This window comes from Schistocerca cancellata, chromosome 12 (genome assembly GCF_023864275.1).
Source record: "Schistocerca cancellata isolate TAMUIC-IGC-003103 chromosome 12, iqSchCanc2.1, whole genome shotgun sequence".
Classification (NCBI taxonomy): Eukaryota; Metazoa; Arthropoda; class Insecta; order Orthoptera; family Acrididae; genus Schistocerca; species Schistocerca cancellata.
The window spans coordinates 42,653,398-42,670,645 of NC_064637.1; the positions used below are offsets into that span (position 1 = coordinate 42,653,398).

General features: G+C 42.8%; 1 protein-coding gene across 2 annotated transcripts in view; it reads left to right on the forward strand.

Moving 5' to 3' along the window:
* Window positions 1-17,248, forward strand: part of LOC126109410 (aminopeptidase N-like) — a 282,593-nt gene that overhangs the window by 67,101 nt on the left and 198,244 nt on the right. For both annotated transcript variants that reach the window (XM_049914443.1, XM_049914444.1), the window contains exon 3: window positions 6,480-6,745. In XM_049914443.1, coding sequence (XP_049770400.1) covers window positions 6,480-6,745 — 266 coding nt within the window. The remainder of the gene's footprint in view (window positions 1-6,479; window positions 6,746-17,248) is intronic.

Below are 17,248 nucleotides of genomic sequence, written 5' to 3' on the forward strand. Positions count from 1 at the left end.
GTAGGGAGAGTTGGAATATGAATATTTTCAACATTTCGCGGCCCCGTCAGCAACTGTATAAATTTTAATTTTAAAAACCAACAGCCTCAGTTGCAAAGTTTACCTAGATATACCTACGTTTCAGTCGGGATAACCCAACCTTCTTCAGAATAAACGTAACTACCGTTTGTCCATAGTGGACATCGTCAAGATAAAACTACAAATCCATAAATTATCGTCAGATTGTAAAAACTTATCTGAAACTACCTCGGCCCCACTTCGTGACCGCGATGGTTCAAAAGGCTCTAAGCACTATGGGACTTAACATGTGAGGTCATCAGTCCCCTAGAACTTAGAACTACTTAAACCTAACTAACATCATACACATCCATGCCCAAGGCAGGATTCGAACCTGCGACCCTAGCGGTCGCGCAGGTTCCAGACTGTAGCGCCTAGAACCGCTCGGCCACTCCAGCCGGCTGACCGCGATGCGGCAGCCACGAGTGCTATACTGGAACATTGTGGACAAACGGTAGCTACTTTTATTCTGAAGAAGGTTGGGTTATCCCGACTGAACCCTAGGTAAATTCTAGGTAAACGGTGCAAGTGAGCCTGTTGGTTTTTAAAATTAAAATTAGCAGTTGGAATGCCAATGCAGCACTCATCAGTCATGCAAATGAGCATAACAGGAAAGCGTGCAGCCGAGGCCCTAAAAGCTGGACTGTGGAACAAAGCCCTTTGGTCCGATGAGTTTTGTAGCGCAGTTGCAAACTTTTGGCCGAATTTACGCTAGGGAAAAATAAATAAATAAATAAATGTTCAAATGTGTGTGTGAAACTTTATGGGATTTAACTGCTAAGGTTATCAGTCCCTAAGCTTACACACTTCTTAACCTAAATTATCCTAAGGACAAACACACACACCCATGCCAGAGGGAGGACTCGAACCTCCGTCGGGACCAGCCGCACAGTCCATGACTGCAGCGCCTTTGACCGCTCGGCTAACAACGCGGCTTTTTCGCAAAATATCGACTATATCACAGATGTTCTTTCCCCACATATCGATATATCTACATCAAAAAGGCAATTTCAAGGGCCGATATTTTTTTATATTATATATTTTTTACAATTTTCGATACATATTTGAAATTTTCCCTTCAAATTGTATGTAGTACAAAATTTTACTTTCACTTTGTGAAGGGGACTTACTAATTTTTGAACTATCGTCACGTCCAGTCTTTCTCTTTGACTGTGTAAAGCGAGTACGCAGGTCGTTCAATAAGTGAAGATGATGAAGTCCCACAGTCCTTAACAGAGCGTAGGGGAAGATGCGGGAGACCTGCACCGCCGTACTAGGCAAGGTCCTAGCGGAGGTGGTTTGCCATTACCTTCCTTCGACCAGAATGGGGATGAATGATGATGATGAAGACGACACAACACCGAGTTATCTCGAGGCAAGTGAAAATCCCTGACCCAGCCAGGAATCGAACCCGGGGCCCCGTGCTCGGACAGTGACAACGCTACCGTGAGACCACGAGCTGTAGTCGTTCATTAAGTAATGCCCCACATTAAAAAAAAAATGTCATTAATATACATAGAAAAACGTCCTTGCTGGCGCTTCACATTTGATGTTTGTTCTGTGCGCCGGTGAAGTTCCGAACCGTTCTGGCAGATGGCAGAGCCGTAGTACACCGTCAAAATGGCGTCAACATACGACTCACGTTACAAGGAGCGCGCTGTTACCGAATTCTTGTGTGCAGAAGAAGAAACAGTGCTGACCACCCATAAACGTTTGTGTGCAGGGTATGGCGATGCTGCAGTTGATAGGAGTATATTTGGGCGATGGGTGAAGAAAGTCACAACCTCAGGAAATGCAGAAACACAGCTCCATGATCAGCCACGCTCGGGACGTCCTCGTACATAAACGGTAGTTGACCGGCGTTGCCTGGTGAAACGTTATTTGTGATGCCTCGTGTAAGGAGGAGAAATGCGTACCATCACGTTTCCGACTTTGATAAAGATCGGATTGTAGCCTTTCGCGATTGCGGTTTATCGTATCGCGACATTGCTGCTTGCGTTGGTCGAGATACAATGACTGTTAGCAGAATATGGAATCGGTGGGTTCAGGAGGGTAATGCGGAACGCCGTGCTGGATCCCGATGGCCTCGTATCACTAACAGTCGAGATGACAGGCATCTTATCCTCATGGCTCTAACGGGTCGTGCAGCCACGTCTCGATCCCTGATTAGGGACATTTGCAAGACAACAACCATCTGCACGAACAGTTCGACGGCGTTTGCAGCAGCACGGACCATCAGCTCGGAGACCGTGGCTGCGGTTCCCTTGACGCTGCATCACAGACAGGAGCGCCTGCGATGGTGTACGCAACGACGAACCTTAGTGAACGAATGACAAAACGTCATTTTTTCTGATGAATCCAGGTTCTGTTTACAGCATCATGATGGTCGCATCTGTGTTTGGCGACATCGCAGGGAACGCACATTGGAAGCGTGTATTCGTCATCACCATACTGGCGTATCACCCAACGTGATGGTATGGGTCGCCACTGGTTACACGTCTTGGTCACCTCTTGTTCGCGTTGGCGGCAATTTGAACAGTGGACGATACATTTCAGATGTGTTACGACCCGTGGCTCTACCCTTCATTCGATCCCTGCGAAACCCTACATTTCAGCAGGATAATGCTCGACCGGATGTTGCAGGTCCTGTACGGGCATTTCTGGATACAAAAAATGTTCGGCTGCTGCCCTGGCCAGCACATTCTCGAGATCTCTGACCAACTGAAAACGTCTGGTCAATGGTGGCCGACCCACTGGCTCGTCACAGTACGCCAGTCACTACTCTTGATGAACTGTGGTATCGTGTTGGAGCTGCATGGGCAGCTGTACCTGTACACACTATCCAAGCTCTGTTTGACTCAATGCCCAGGCGTATGAAGGCCGCTATTACGGCCAGAGGTGGTTGTTCTGGGTACGGATTTCTCAGGATCTATGCAGCCAAATTGCGTGAAAATATAATTACATGTCAGTTCTAGTATAATATATTTGTCCAATGAATACCCGTATATCATCCACATTCCTCTTGGTGTAGCAATTTTAGTAGCCAGTAGTGTACAAGCTCTTCCACTTCGTTAGCGTACAGTCATAGGTTGCGACGTAGACTACGTACAAAAATAGAACATGGACGAGACATGTTCATGTATGTTGTCACGAAATCCTGACTCTTAACATTAAATATGTTCTGAGAAAAAGAATTTCGGGCATTACTTATTGAACGACCCTCGTATATATGCCACAAAATGAGAAGTCCGATTGTACTGCAGAGGGTGGGGTGGCGGTGCAGGGTGGGAGGGAGGGAGGGGCAGAGGGTTGGCGGTATGAATGGAATGACAAGATTTGAGCTGTGAAGAAATAGCAACTAGTGTGCTATTTCTTCACATCGGCGTTCTTCATAAACAGTTGCTGAAAATGATGAACAAAAGTCTAAATGACAAGGCTGGTCTTCGAGGTAGCCGGAGGCATGAGAGGGGAAATGCTGTTGTAATGGGTGCTCGGCACTACCAGCAACCTTTAGCACCACCACGCGATTTTGACACTACAACTGCTACATCGCTGGCGTTGGCAGGAATGAAAATAACGGAAGTGGACATGAGGTGTGCGGACAAATCGGACATCTGATGAAACCGAATGAAAGACTCATCAGTCACCTTTCATCATGCCACTTAACATTTACATACAACTGTTAGTTAAGTGGTTACCGCCAAGCGTGAACGTGTTCGTTTTGCTTTCAATTCTTGCTGATAGTTTGCTGACGTAAAGAATATCAATGAATCACTACTTAAATGTACAGCTCTAAAACCGTCAGTATATTTAGAATGTAAAGCCGTTATTTTTGTGGGCTGGTAGATTGATATTTTTACGATCGATATAACGATATCTTTTCTAGATATATCAAGAAGTGGCAATGTCTTTTTAACTATCGATGTATCAGATTACCGATGTATTTAAAAATATCGATAACTGGTTTACGCACCAAGAGTGATGATCTTGGCAGCTGTGTCCAGATAGTTCAAATGGTTCTGAGCACTATGGGACTTAACTTCGGAGGTCATCAGTCCCCTAGAACTTAGAACTACTTAAAGCTAACAAACCTAAAGACATCACACACATCCATGCCCGAGGCAGGATTCGAACCTGCGACCGTAGCGGTCGCTCGGTTCCAGAGTGAAGCGCCTAGAACCACTCGGCCACTCCGGCCAGCGCAGCTGTGTCGTGTGTAGTGGATGGGTGCCAGGAGGTGCCGTATTAAAACTCGTCCGAGCTTTTCAAATGATTTTTGCACTACAGAGCTTCGTTCACCTCGGTCTGCGTCACAAGCCCCGCATTGCTGAGGTAGAGGCCTGTGCAATGCACTGTGTCGAACCGGCCTTGTACGCCAGCTGCAGTTCCAAATACGTTAAAAGGCCGGTATTACACTATCAAATTTCTTTGTCCAATATCTTTGTCCAATATCTTTGTCAAAGATATTTGATAGTGTAATAGGGACTTTGTCAAATGTCGTCCAATATTTGATCAAATCTAGGGCCTCGCTGTATATTTGATCAAAGAAACCGCTTGTCTTCTGTTCACTGTAATGTGACATGTTAACCACATGGAGCGCTAGCATCGCTGCAGCGTACTGTCGTCTGTAGTGTTTTTATAACCATTGCCGGTAAATACAATTGGTGTGTGCCGACAACTACAAAATTAATAAAGATGTCTGAAGCTGATGAGGCGCTTTACAACATGAGGCACCCTGAATACAAAAATAGATTAAGAAGATTGGAGACCTGACCAGAACTGACCTGACCTGACCTAACCTAACCTAACCCTCTCCTGTAGCAAGGAATCGGAGTGTTATAGTGAGCCTGTCTTCTGAGGATGTAGCAGTTCTTAAGTGAATATTGTGCTTTGTGATATGAGGATACACTTCATTGAGCACATACAGAAATGTATGCTCATCCATTCTTAAGTAATTGATGTACGACTTGACGTCTTCCACTGTAGGCTCACGTAACAAGTTTTGTTGAATGCTTCTATCGTGTCGTCGTAAAACCCACGGCTTCACCCAGATTAGATTAGTTTTTCGTTCCATAGATCCGTGCTGAGGAGAGCCTCGTGGATGTGGAACATGTCGAATTTTTTTAAAGCTGAAATAACAATACTAATAGTATGAATAAATACAATACATCATTTGTTTCTATTAAAAATTTCGCCAATGGAGTAGAAGGAGTTGGCCAGTAGTAAGTCTTTCAGGCTCCTTTTAAACTGATCTTTATTTCTAACTAAATTTTTTATGTTTCCTGGCAAATTATTGAAGATGAGTGTTCCTGAGTAGTGGACCCCTTTTTGAACTAAAGTAAGTTGGTTGGTTTGTGGGATTAAAGGGACCAGACTGCGATGGTCATCGATCCCTTTTTCCAAATACTAAAAACACGCGCAGAGAATAAAAACGAGTAACATAATAGATCACAGACGCTTTTAAGTCCTAGTGCAGATAATTTTTGTTCCTGGTATTGTATGTATGAACTGAGTTGTTTCTTGGAAAAAGCGATATATTATTTACGACAAATTTCATTAAGACGTAAATATACTGAGAGGCAGTAGTTAGTATACCCAGTTCTTTGAAGAGGTTTCTGCAGGAGGTCCGTGAATTTACTCCACAAATAATACGTATTACACGCTTTTGGACTCTGAAAACTTTTGTTTGACTTCAAGATTTACCCCAAAATAATATCCCATATGACATTATGGAATGAAAGTAGGCAAAGTATGCAAGCTTTTTCATTTTTATGTTTCCTATGTCTGCTAACACTCGAATTGCAAATACAGATTTGTTAAGGCGTTTCTGCAGTTCTGTGGTGTGCTCCTCCCAACTGAATTTATTATCAAGTTGTAATCCCAGGACTTTTAAGACTGTCAGCCTCGTATGTATGGTTCCATTTTTCCCCCACTTCTTTTCCGCATGTGCACACAATGCAACTGGAGTACGTAGAACTGCTGCGGTTAGTAACAAGTTGTTGTCAGCCATCTTGAACTTTGACGAAAAATTTGATGACAGTGTAATACCCCCTCTAGCGCTACGTCAAAGATCTTTGTCAAATATATTGGACGGAATATTGGATCACATCGCATTTGTCACTCTTTCACGTGAAGAATGGGATAAGACCCCCTTGAAAACCATACAGGACCTTTATTTATCCATTCCGACATGACTGAAAGCTAATTTGAATGCAGTTTTTTACACATGGTAAAGTGTTGTGTCAATGATGTTTCCTCATTTTTGTCAGCCCACCTGTATGACACTGACAATGGGACGGCTGGTGTTCGTCACTAGGACGTGGCGACTGTTGTTGGTGTGCCGTGCTGCTCTGAAGACTCTTCTTCAATCCACTGCGTCTCTAGCCCAAACCACTACTCATTGTGTTTGTGGCCTGTTCCAGGTTGTGGACGGTTCGTCAACTGCGATCGTGCTGCATGCCGGGCCAAACCTGACAGTGAGTGGGGCCACGGCCCTGTGGAACGAGACTGCTCTGCCTGTGTCCCAGCCTGAGGTCATAGACGCAGATCGGGAGTTCCTGCAGGTGGACCTGGAGGAGCCTCTGGAAGCAGAGACCTTCCTGCTGCTCACACTCACCTTCTCTGGGGAGCTGCCCACCGACATGAAGGGCTTCTACCTCAGCAGCTACCAGCACGCCGGCACCACCAGGTACTCGACAGCTTTTCAGCAGTCTGGTGATGCTCTAGAACAGGGGCGGGCAGGAATCCTGCACGTGTGCGGTGCACTTGCACGCGTGCAGTTAACAGGTGTTCCGCGTGCACACAGGGGCAAGCTGGCCATCCGCTTCTCTCCCATCCCCACCATACCTTCTGTCCGCTCCTTCCTCTGTAATGCGTTTTGTTTCCTAGCTTGCTTTATTGAATGAATCAATAACGTTAGTAGGAGTGCTTGAAAGAAATCATGGTTTGAAAGAGTACCTATTACCTACGATACGTTTTATTTAATTATCACAGGTGGAGTTTACAATATGTTTAATATCTGGAACAAAATTTCTATATACAGACAAACACAAACAGTTACGTAAATTTTCATCACTGATCTTTGCTCTTAACCGAGACTTATTAATTCAGCAAATGGTTTTCCAGCTCTCGCTATATTAAGTGCAGTCTTATAACTTGCACATACCGCTGGGCTATTATTATTGTCGTCCTGAAAACTTGAAAACAGTGCTCCATAAAATGTTAAATCAGTTAGATGAGAGACACGACGAGAGAAAGTCGCAGATCTCTCGTAACAACAGCAACTACGACAAATTCAAATGGCTCTGAGCACTATGGGACTTAACGGCTGTGGTCATCAGTCCCCTAGAACTTAGAACTACTTAAACCTAACTAACCTAAGGACATCACACACATCCATGCACGAGGCAGGATTCGAACCTGCGACCATAGCGGTCGCGCGGTTCCAGACTGTAGTGCCTAGAACCGCTCGGCCACTCCGGCCGGCCAACTACGACAGATTCATCTGGTATCGTCAGATCGCTCTTCTTAAGCTCAGTCAATTCCCCATCCGCTCAGAATCCGACAATAAATTGTACTCGTCCTTGTGAAATTTATTATAATGGCCTTCAATACTAAACTTCCGTTGACCAGCGAGAATACTGCCACATATTAAACATTTCGAATTTTCACGTTTTTGCACAAAGAAAAAATGATTCTCCCATTGCTTTTTAAAAGATAGCAAATCCCCACTTCTCCGTTTCTTGGAATACAACGTTCACTACATAGTGCTCGCTTCGCATCAACGTCCGCAGCTTAGCCTGGCACTACACTGCCGCAACCTGCCGGCTGTCGCCACAGCCCCGGTCGACGCCTGCACGCCTGCGCTCGTGAGCCGCGTGCAACGTTTGACCGCCCCTCCTCTAGAACATGGGCTTCATCTAATAGACCAGCTATCTCTGACTTTTTAATCATAATCATCATGATCATCATATACAATTTTTATTCGGCCACCCATGCCTATTCCAGTTTCAAGTAGACTACATTCCACATTTTGAGCATTTTTTGCATTAATGTGGAATTTGCAGATAATCACGCTGTAACAGCATGCGTTCTCAGAAATGGTAAGTTCACAAAGTTACATGTATCACATTGGAACAACCGAAATAAAATGTTCAAACGTACCTACCTTCTGTATTTTAATTTAAAAAACCTACCTGTTACCAACTGTTCGTCTAAAATTGTGAGTCATATGTTTGTGACTATTACAGCGCCATCTATCACAAAGCGAAATAAGTGGTCCAACTAAAACATTCATGTTTCTTTACGTACTACACGAATATGCAATAAAAAATGGGGGTTCCTATTTATAAAGACGCAGTTTATATCCGTTTGACCCATGACAGCGCCATCTAGCGGGCCAACCATAGCGCCATCTGGTTTCCCCCTTCAAGCTACAGAAGTTTCGTTCTTTGCAGTTTTTTCGTTTGCCGCTTAATTCGTGAGATATTTGGCCCGGTCACGATCAATGGACCACCCCTGTAGAGCGTTGGGAGATCGTATTGCTTTAATGGCTTGAAATAATCCAGCCAAGGAGGTACTTTTCTACCTCCTCGATAGTAGGTACTATTAGTTTGTGCACTTAATGGCCTCTAATTCGTAAGTATGCTGTTGTAGATTAACATGCACATGCGATTGAAATGGCTCTGAGCACTATGGGACTCAACTGCTGTGGTCATCAGTCGCCTAGAACTTAGAACAACTTAAACCTAACTAACCTAAGGACATCACACACTCCCATGCCCGAGGCAGGTTTCGAACCTGCGACCGTACCAGCAGCGCGGCTCCGGACTGGAGCGCCTAGAACCGCACGGCCACCGCGGCCGGCTCACATGCGATTCATTATCGCGAAACCGGCTGTATCTTGACTCCACAGTAAATGAGGATTCATAGCTACAAGCGAACTCTACAATTTTTTAGAAGCTTTTAGAGCAATTTTTTTTAATTTAGCTTTTGTGTGAGTTTATTGTAGCAAAACAGTGTTGTTTAATGTTTTTGGGAGCGTTGACTTTTCTTATAGTTCGTGGGAGGAAGAATCACACCCTTAATCTGGTACGTAGTCACCAAGTTTGAAGTTAATCGGCTATCTCATTTTGGTACTTCTAATTGCTTTCGTTTTTCTGTGGTTCACTCTCAGTCTATTTTATGTGGTTATTAGATTACTCATTCAATTCGACATGTCCTATAACTTCTCCAAATTTTCACTGATGTTAGCATTATCAGCAGCTACTGCTATCAGTGATTTCCTTTCACTCCGAATTTTAACACTGCAGAAATATTATTTCAAAGTTGTTTCTTTAATGCACATAGTGATCAGTAATGGAGAAAGGTTGCATTATTTTCTCATATCTTTTTTAATCTGAGCAGTTTGCTGGTTGTCTCTAATTCCTATTGCCCCCTCTAGGTTCTTGAAAGATGAGCACCAGTAGACTATTCTGCCTTAATAAAGATAAAATGACCTGAAGTTTGCCACGAATGCAGAAGATGGGACTGTCATGTGCTGCTTAGAGTCAGCAAAGGTTCCGACACTCACAACTTCGACATTTTACTTGCCAAACATAGCAGCCTCTAGTTCTTGCAAAGTGCAGTGCAATGGTTTCGCTCATATCTGACGACTCACTACCAGTGAGCCATGTCTTGCACTGTAAAGTCACAGTAGAGGCAGGTAGTATCACATGTCCCCCAGGGTACGATATTAGGACCTACACTCTTTTCAATGTATGATAATGAGATGTCTTCACTATTGTCCTACTGCAAATAAATGCATGCTGATGACCTCCAGTTGTATCTTAGTGCAAAACCAATAAACCTAAGGACAACTATCGAGAACCCCAATTCCGACCTGTGTGCACTATCAAAATAGGCACGGGACATACAGGTAGTGTTAAAGCTCAACACATACAAAACCAAAGTGGTACTGATTTGTCATTCTAGTCTCATAGTCCAAACATTGGAAACCCTTATCATCTTTAATCCTAAATGGGACAAATATCAACTTCCCTTCCTCAGTAAAGACTCTTTGAGTAATATTAGATGAAAATCTGAACTGGAATGAGCACGTAACTGCAGTGTGCAAGAGGCATCAGCATCTCACCATGCTGTGAAAAGTATAAAAAGCTCTTCTGTCTCGACCTCAAAAAGAAACTAGTACAAACACTTCCACTTCGAATTAATGATTACAGTGAGATTTTCCTGCAAGGTACGAGGGTGGTTGAATAAGTAATGCCCCAATTTTTTTTCTCAGAACATGTTCATTGTTAGGAGTCAGAATTTCGTGACAATATACATCAACATGTCTTGTCCATGATCTATTTTTCTACATTCCATCACGTTCTGTGGCCATACGCCAACGTTGTGGAAGAGCATGTATTCCCTTCTGGTGAAAGCTCGTCCTACAGGTGTAGCCATGTTTTCACTGCACGACTGACGCTCTCGTCATCTTCAGAGTGTGTTCCCCGTAGAGAATCTCCAAGCGAAGTCCGAGGGTGCCAGGTCTGGACTGTAGCGTGGATGAGGCAATGGTGTCCAACCCAATTTGGCGATGTGTTCACGGGTTCTCAGACTTGCCTGTGGGCGTGCATTATCGTGTTGGAGCAAGATTTCTATTGGATTATTGTCCAATTGAACACGTCAGAAAAGGTTCTTGATTTTATTCAGAGTTTTCACGTATGCCTCTGAATTGATGATTGACCATCTTGGCATCACACCCACGAGAATGACTCCATCATAATCACAGAAGACTGTCACCGTGACATTTCCAGCAGAGGGGGTTATCTCGACTTTCGTCTCTTGTGGTGAATGAGGATGTTGCCTCTCCGTGGATTGCCTTTTTGTTTCCGGCGTAAAGTGCTGCACCCAGCCTTCGTACCATGTAACGATCCGTGACAGAAAGGTCTCTCCATCGGTATCAAAACGCTCCAACAATTCACATGAAGTGACCTTTCTTTGAATCTTGTCGTCTGCTGTGAGCATTCGTGGAACGCACTGTAAGCACCTCTTTGAATATCCGAAAGTCTCTATCATTGTAGATGCACTTCCAATGCTGACCGACAAGTGTAGATCCAATTGTCGAGTTGTGATGCGCCGGTCTGCACGAATAATGGCATCTGCACGACTCAGCCTGTCTGGAGCAGTGGCTGTGACAGGACGTCCCGAGCGTGGCTGACCGTGGAGCTCTGTTTCTGCATTTCCTGAGGCTTCAACTTTCATTACCCATTACTGTACTCCTATCAACTGCAGCATCGCCATACACTGCACACAAACGTTTAGGGATGTTCACCACGGTTTCTTGGTTTCCAGAAAGGCTTTTCAACAGAAAATGCCATATATGCTTTCACCAATCAAATTTTGATTGATCTGAATAACCGAACACCACCCATTGGGATTTTTTGTGATCTCTCAAAGGCTTTTGATTGTGTATATAATGAAATTCTGCTAGACAAGCTCAAGTATTGTGGCATGAGTGGGACAGTGCACAAATGGTTTAATTCGTACCTAACTGGAAGAGTGCAGAAAGTTGAAATAAGTAGTTCTCATAATATGCAAAGATCAGCACATTCATGAAATTCTGCTAGACAAGCTCAAGTATTGTGGCATGAGTGGGACAGTGCACAAATGGTTTAATTCGTACCTAACTGGAAGAGTGCAGAAAGTTGAAATAAGTAGTTCTCATAATATGCAAAGATCAGCACATTCCTCAAACTGGGGAACTATCAAGAATGGGGTTCCACAAGGGTCAGTCTTGGGTCCTTTGTTGTTCTTAATATATATTAATGACTTGCCATTCTATATTCATGAAGAGGCAAAGTTAGTTCTCTTTGCTGATGATACAAGTATAGTAATCACACCTGACAAACAAGAATTAACTGATGAAATTGTCAATACTGTCTTTCAGAAAATTTCTAAGTGGTTCCTTGTAAACGGACTCTCACTGAATTTTGATAAGACACAGTACATACAGTTCCGTACAGTGAATGGTATGACGCCATTAATAAATATAGACCTTAAGCAGAAGCCTATAGCTAAGGTAGAATATTCCAAATTTTTAGGCGTGTCCATTGATGAGAGATTAAATTGGAAGAAACACATTGATGATCTGCTGAAACGTTTGAGTTCAGCTACTTATGCAATAAGGGTCATTGCAAATTTTGGTGATAAACATCTTAGTAAATTAGCTTACTACGCCTATTTTCACTCGTTGCTTTCATATGGCATCATATTTTGGGGTAATTCATCACTGAGGAATAAAGTATTTATTGCACAAAAGCGTGTAATCAGAATAATAGCTGGAGTCCACCCAAGATCATCCTGCAGACATTTATTTAAGGATCTAGGGATATTCACAGTAGCTTCTCAGTATATATACTCTCTTATGAAATTTGTTATTAACAACCAAACCCAATTCAAAAGTAATAGCAGTGTGCATAACTACAATACTAGGAGAAAGGATGATTTTCACTATTCAAGATTAAATCTAACTTTGGCACAGAAAGGGGTGAATTATACTGGCACTAAAGTCTTTGGTCACTTACCAAATAGTATCAAAAATCTGACAGATAACCAACAAGTATTTAAGAAGAAATTAAAAGAATTTCTGAATGACAACTCCTTCTACTCCATAGAGGAATTTTTAGATATAAATAAAAAAAAACAAAAAAATATTTAAAAAAAATAAAAATAAAAAAAATAAAAATAAAAAACACAAAAAATGAAAAAGTTGTTATATTAACTTAAGTATGTTGTTAAATTAACTTAATTATGTCATATATTGGAAAATTTGACTCGTTCCACATCATTACGAAATACCGTATTCATGATCCATGGAACTAGTATTAATCTAATCTAATCTAATCTAATCTTTTTCTGCACACAAGAATTCAATAACGGTACGCTGCTTGTAACGTGAGTCGTATGTGAGCGCCATTTTGACGCTGTACTACAGCTCTGCCATCTGCCAGAACGGTTCGAAACTTCACCGTCACACAGAACAAACATCAAATGTGAAGCATCAACAAGGACGTTTGTCTGTGTATATTAATGGCCTTTTTTTAAAAAAAAAAGTGAGATATTACATATTGAACGACCCTCGTATTTCTCAACAAAGCCCACAGCCGACGAAACTGGTTATGACTGCCTCTATTCGTTATGTCTGCGATGTTTGACTCCGATCATTTCACCGCCATATGCACAACTATCCAAGCTGCTTGCAGACAAGTGTAGAGATTTCTGTACCCCCTGGCTTTTGTAATTTTGTCTTATGAGCACACACTGTTCCCCATGTCTCTCTTAGGCCTTAACGCTCTTGTCTGAGCAAGATGACAGAAAGTCCCACTCCCATCAGAGAAAAATCCTTTTTGTCCGTCGGCATCGTTAGCCACTTTCTCTAAATCCCTCTCAATAGCAGGAACCCGACTCTTGAATAACCTCCATACATTATAATAAGAAGGGCTTCTTTCAATAGTGGTACAGGTCCATTTTTGTTCATTTTGAGATACAGAGTCCTAAAGTTAAATGAGAGCTGAAAAATCTGCAGTTGAGATACCAGAAATATTAAAGTATGTGGCTTTTTGCTAGAGATGAACTTTTCTTTCTGTTTGTTTGGATTTCAGAAGCATTATAAGCATAAAAGTGAAGGTAATGGACTTGTACCACTATTGAAATAAGCCCTTCATAATAGACAACTGAACAACGTCTCCAGATGCAGAAGCTGACGTATCTACTAAACGATGTATCTACTAAAGCAATGATAGTGATTACCATTGTCTCTATATGCACTCGTTACCCTTATACATCCTTCCCTCTTTCCCGGTACTCTTAGCTGGTGCAGTCTGCTTAACTTCCCTTTCCCTCCATCTTGTTACATAGGAAACCATCTGTTTTGTACTCCTATAAATTCTTTTTATATCTGCCATTATCATTATTGTGATTATTCAAATACACTACTGGCCATTAAAATTGCTACACCAAGAAGAAATGCAGATGATAAACGGGTATTCATTGGACAAATATATTATACTAGAACTGACGTGTGATTACATTTTCACGCAATTTGGGTGCATAGATCCTGAGAAATCAGTACCCACAACAGCCACCTCTGGGCGTAATAACGGCCTTGATACGCCTGGGCATTGAGTCAAACAGAGCTTGGATGGCGTGTACAGGTACAGCTGCCCATGCAGCTTCAACACAAAACCACAGTTCATCAACAGTAGTGACCGGCATATTGTGACGAGCCAGTTGCTCGGCCACCGTTAACCAGAGGTTTTCAGTTGGTGAGAGATCTGGAGAGTGTGCTGGCCAGGGCAGCAGTCGAACGTTTTCTGTATCCATAGAGGCCCGTACAGAACCTGCAACATGCGGTCGTGCATTATCCTGCTGAAGTGTAGGGTTTCGCTGGGATCGAATGAAGGATAGAGTCTCGGTAGTAACGCATCTGAAATGTCACGTCCACTGTTCAAAGTGCCGTCAATGCGAACAAGAGGTGACCGAGACGTGTAATCAATGGCACCCCATACCATCACGCCGGGTGATACGCCAATATGGCGATGACGACTACACGCTTCCAATGTGCGTTCACTGCGATGTCGCCAAACACGGATGCGACCATCGTGATGCAGTAAACAGAATCTGCATTCATCCTAAAAATGACATTTTGCCATTCGTGCACCCAGGTTCGTCATAGAGCACACCATTGCAGGCGCTCCTGTCTGTGATGCAGCGTCAAGGGTAACCGCAGCCGTGGTCTCCGAGTTGATAGGCCATGCTGCTGCAAACGTCGTCGAAATGTTCGTGCAGATGGTTGTTGTCTTGCAAACGTCCCCATCTGTTGACTCAGGGATCGAGACGTAGCTGCACGATCCGTTACAGCCCTGCGGATAAGATGCCTGTCATCTCGACTGCTAGTGATACGAGGCCGTTAGGATCCAGCACGGCGTTCCATATTACCCTCCTGAACCCACCGATTCCATATTCTGCTAACAGTCATTGGACCTCGACCAACGCGAGCAGCAATGTCGCGATGTGATAAACCGCAATCGCGATAGGCTACAATCCGACTTTCATCAAAGTCGGAAACGTGATGGTACGCATTTCTCCTCCTTACACGAGACATCACAACGTTTCACCAGGCAACGCCGGTCAACTGCTGTTTGTGTATGAGAAATCGGTTGGTAACTTTGCTCATGTCAGCAAGTTGTAGGTGTCGCCACCGGCGCCAATCTTGTGTGAATGTTCTGAAAAGGTAATCATTTGCATATCACAGCATCTTCTTCCTGTCGGTTAAATTTCGCGTCTGTAGCACGTCATCTTCGTGGTGTAGCAATTTTAACGGCCAGTAGTGTATGTTTGGGAAGGCCACGTGCAGAATCGAGGTTCCGGGGGGGGGGGGGGGGGAGGTCTTGATGCTGAGTTCCTATCGGAGCTAAAAACATGCAGTTAAAAGCTTTTTGGTCTAGCCCAAGTCAGCGGCCATCCGTATGGTCATTTGTACATCTGTCTTACTGTAGCTGTGCTACCCTATGTTAACCAACGTTTGAACAACGAACTGGAACTGGCGCCCTGGCAAATTGTGCAAATATATTGACTCTTTTTGAAAACAAATGTTAAGGGACTGAAATTAACGATCAGCTAATGGTACCATTTGTATGTGGACCATTCGGATTTGACGTCAAATAGACCTATGTGCAAAAAACAAGTTATTCTGACTGATTTCTGAAGTGCGCCACTTCTTTACTTTAAACTTATACAAATTTGTTAACACCTTGCGCTAAGGTACGGTACATAAATGGATAAGGCCGAAACTAATTTTTTATTCAATAATCTTTATCCATTGCCGACATACAAAGGTTTAAATTCGAGATAAATGTAGCACATAGGAATCATTCTTGCGTGAACTGAATGTGCGGAAACGGTTTGAAATGATTGAAATAAATAAAAAATTTCTTACGGTAAAATTAAACTTACTTTCAAAACTAGTTTCATTCAGATTTTATGTACCAAAAAAAACTTTTTGTGTGTTTTTTAGGAGCTCCACTTATGTGTTTCCAACTTGTGCGAATCAGCTGAAATGTTGTAAGAAGGTAGACAGGGAGTTTCAGAAAGGACTTCACAATTTTAAAAATTGATATAAATTTATTGAAACAAGATATAGAGCTGGATTTAGTGTTATTTTGTAGGGAAACACATCAATTTTTTTTACCTTAAACTAAAGATGTTGTATGTGGTTTCCGTTGAGTATCCTGCACACAGCCCATGGGAAGTCAATTTCTTCCCAAACTTACTGTAAAATTGCACGTGTAACTTTCTCAGTGGCGGCGTAAATTCTTGCTGTAAGTTCAGGTATAGAAGCCAGCACAGGATATCCTTGATGAATCCCCATAAATAAAATCGAATGGTGTGGGCCTATGCAACTGGCACATCACGGCCAATCCATTGACTTGGAAAGCGGTCACCGAGAAAATTCTGGACGTCAGGCAGTTAGTGGGGTGGTGCACGAAGTAAACATTCAGTTTTTGGTCATCCTCATCGATATGAGGTATCAAAAACTGCTGTAACGTATCCAGGTACACACTATACCATTGATGGTTCTCTCGTAGAAAAAAGTAAGACATGCTTGGACGACCTGATGATTTCCCATGTCTTATCGAGCATCCTGTTTCTACAAAACATTTATGCTACTCGTAAGTTGTAGGCCTACTATGAGGATCTTTAGCGTACTTGGTACGGAAAATACGCTGAACTGTTGTTGCGGACTTCGATTCTTCAAACCAAAACACGCAGCTGGCACACTCAGTTCCAGTAAAGGCAGCCATCTTTAACGCTACTGCCGCTAGCGCTCCTTACGAGGCGTTTCGGCACTAGAGAACTACGTGAGACAAGACTTGATGTATTTCCCTACAAATTGACTCTACATTCACCTTTGTAGGTACTATGAATTAACATCTTCAACATTTTTAGTCCTGTCTTCCTCAGTTGCGGTATATTGATAATATTTACTTATGGACCGACTGACAGCAATTGAATAAAACACAATTTTAGTGCCATACGCGTTTCGCTTTTATTTTCTGCAAGGCATCATCAATGGCCTGGAATATGTACATATGTTAGCTATTTAATTTACATTTTTGTCACTGTGCATATAGGTTATAAACAGTTC